The 2,328-nt window shown below is 36.2% G+C and overlaps 1 protein-coding gene across 1 annotated transcript in view; it reads right to left on the bottom strand.

The window, feature by feature from the left end:
- LOC140336079 (aldehyde oxidase 1-like) overlaps positions 1-2,328 on the bottom strand; it is a 45,679-nt gene that overhangs the window by 5,080 nt on the left and 38,271 nt on the right. The window contains exons 26-27 of the mRNA XM_072419131.1: positions 1,094-1,222; positions 743-817 (exon numbers count right to left, since the gene is read on the bottom strand). Coding sequence (XP_072275232.1) covers positions 743-817; positions 1,094-1,222 — 204 coding nt within the window. The remainder of the gene's footprint in view (positions 1-742; positions 818-1,093; positions 1,223-2,328) is intronic.

The raw sequence follows: 2,328 nt of genomic DNA, 5'->3' as shown, positions 1-2,328 counted from the left end.
AAAACCTGTGACGCTTTTGGAACAGAAATCTAGAAATCAGTGTAACGCTCAGGTGGTTAAGGCAAAGTGAATGCTGGACAAACAGTCGTGTGTTTTCCATGCATTTGTCTTACATCCTTCTAACCCACCTTCTATACCTATATACAATGGAAACAAACAGACCCCAATTGCTCTACATATTCAGGGTTTTTTTTGATCTCCTGTCCTTTTTTTACTACCCCTTACTCTGGGAGCTGCAATTCAACAATCCTGTTGCTTTGTCCAGCATGGACAATGGGCATAGTGTCGGTAAACTTTAGAGCTAAAGGTAAAAACTTTTTTATTAGTATTGAATAGGGTAGGGAAGGGTTAGATCTTCAGGAACAAGATAAGAAGTGAAACAGAAAACTATAAAATATGTTTTGGTCTGGACATACACTGTAAAACTTTTAGACCCAGTTAGGGCTGTGTTGTGTTGCATATCAGTCTAACACTATAAACATGCTGTCAAGAGAGAGCACAGCAACCCTACTTATGTTGCTGATTTCTCATTATATGATAACTGTCCAGCCTTAATTGGAGTATAGTGCAGGTTGCTGCAGATTTGGCTGTCCTTCCTACCAGAGATGCCCAGATCACAGGACTTGCTGAGCAGAATACCATACCAAACCGTATACATATATGCATTTCAACTGTAAATCAACATTGTACATATTGTATAAATAACAAATCCCAGATTTGTTTCTGAAAAAAATTCACCTACCCAACTTTTCCAAGAACCTTCAGGGTTTTTGCTAATAAGTGGTTCAAGTCGTTTCCGAAGTTTCACACAAGCATCCTATAAAAAGGAAAATCAAATATTGAGGGTTATTTTTAAAAGTTTGTGGATTCACTTTTTTCACATTTACAATAAAACATTTAATTGTTGTACTCCTGTCTTGTGGATTTGACTCATTCCAATAAAAGGGTTAGTAATCTTTCAGCAGCTGTTCAGACTGACAGTTACTTGTAGATGGTTAGAACCAATATAACATAATAATCATGTATTCTGTATAAGATGTATGATCTTTTTCTGAATTCTGCAATCATAATACCTTTATTGATAAACAAATACCTTAACTGCCATCCCATTTACATCTGCACCAACAGTGGCAGAAGTGGCAATAGTATTGGGGACAGAGGTGATACTGGTTTCACAGATGTGGATGTATGATATAGGTATTCCTAATTCACGGCTGGCAATCTGCATTTAGTAAGAAAAGACAAAATATGGTTATTTATCTAAATGGTTATGGTTAATTATCTAACAAGAGGAGATGGTAAAATATGACATAACAGATGATCAGAGACTACGGACAAGATATGAAAGATGGTCAGAGACTGTAGACATCAGATAAGTAAAGATCAGAAACTGCAGACATTATAAATAAAATGATCATAGACTTTAGACGTTATATAAGAAATGGTCAGAGACTGCAGACGTGATATAAGAGATATATAGACGTTATATAAGAAATTGTCAGAGACTGCATTTAGACGTTATATAAGAAATGGTCAGAGACTGCAGACGTGATATAAGAGATATATAGACGTTATATAAGAAATTGTCAGAGACTGCATTTGGACGTTATATAAGAAATGGTCAGAGACTGCAGACGTGATATAAGAGATGGTCAGAGACTGCAGACATTATATAGGAAATGGCCAGAGATTGCAGACATTATAAATAAAATGATCATAGACTGTAGACGTTATATAGGTGAAGGTCAGAGACTGCAGACATTATATAGGAAATGGTCAGAGACTGCAGACATTATATAAGAAATGGTCAGAGATTGCAGACGTGGTGCATGAGATGGGCAGAGATTGTGAACATACTATAGAAGTTGTTGAAGACTAGGTACATGCTCAAAGACCCACTACTTCAGACTGCTAAAAAAATCCCTTACATTACAGCCATTTTATATTTTTGAACACGTATCTAGAATAATAAAAAAATATATATACATTTTATTGAAAATGTAGTTATTCTCTCAACATGAGATTAACACCAAAAAGCAAGGTAGGTCTCAGTTTTCAACATGTTTCATGGACTGAAATTGGAGGAGCAGAATCAGGGAGCAAGTAACTGGTATCATGTTAAAAAGGACAACATCCATGACTCAATTTAAATTTGTACTCCAAAAAATTAAAACAAATTTAAATTGACTTACAGATATCTTCCATTTTTAAACTAAGCTGCGTACACACGGCAAATTTTTCTCCCCCGATAATCGGTATCGGCCAATTATCGGGCGAAAATCTGCCGTGTGTACAGTCGGTCGTCGTCCATCGTCCGACGACCGTCCT

Source organism: Pyxicephalus adspersus, chromosome 7 (assembly GCF_032062135.1).
Source record: "Pyxicephalus adspersus chromosome 7, UCB_Pads_2.0, whole genome shotgun sequence".
Taxonomy (NCBI): domain Eukaryota; kingdom Metazoa; phylum Chordata; class Amphibia; order Anura; family Pyxicephalidae; genus Pyxicephalus; species Pyxicephalus adspersus.
This window is presented reverse-complemented; position numbering and strand designations above follow the sequence as displayed.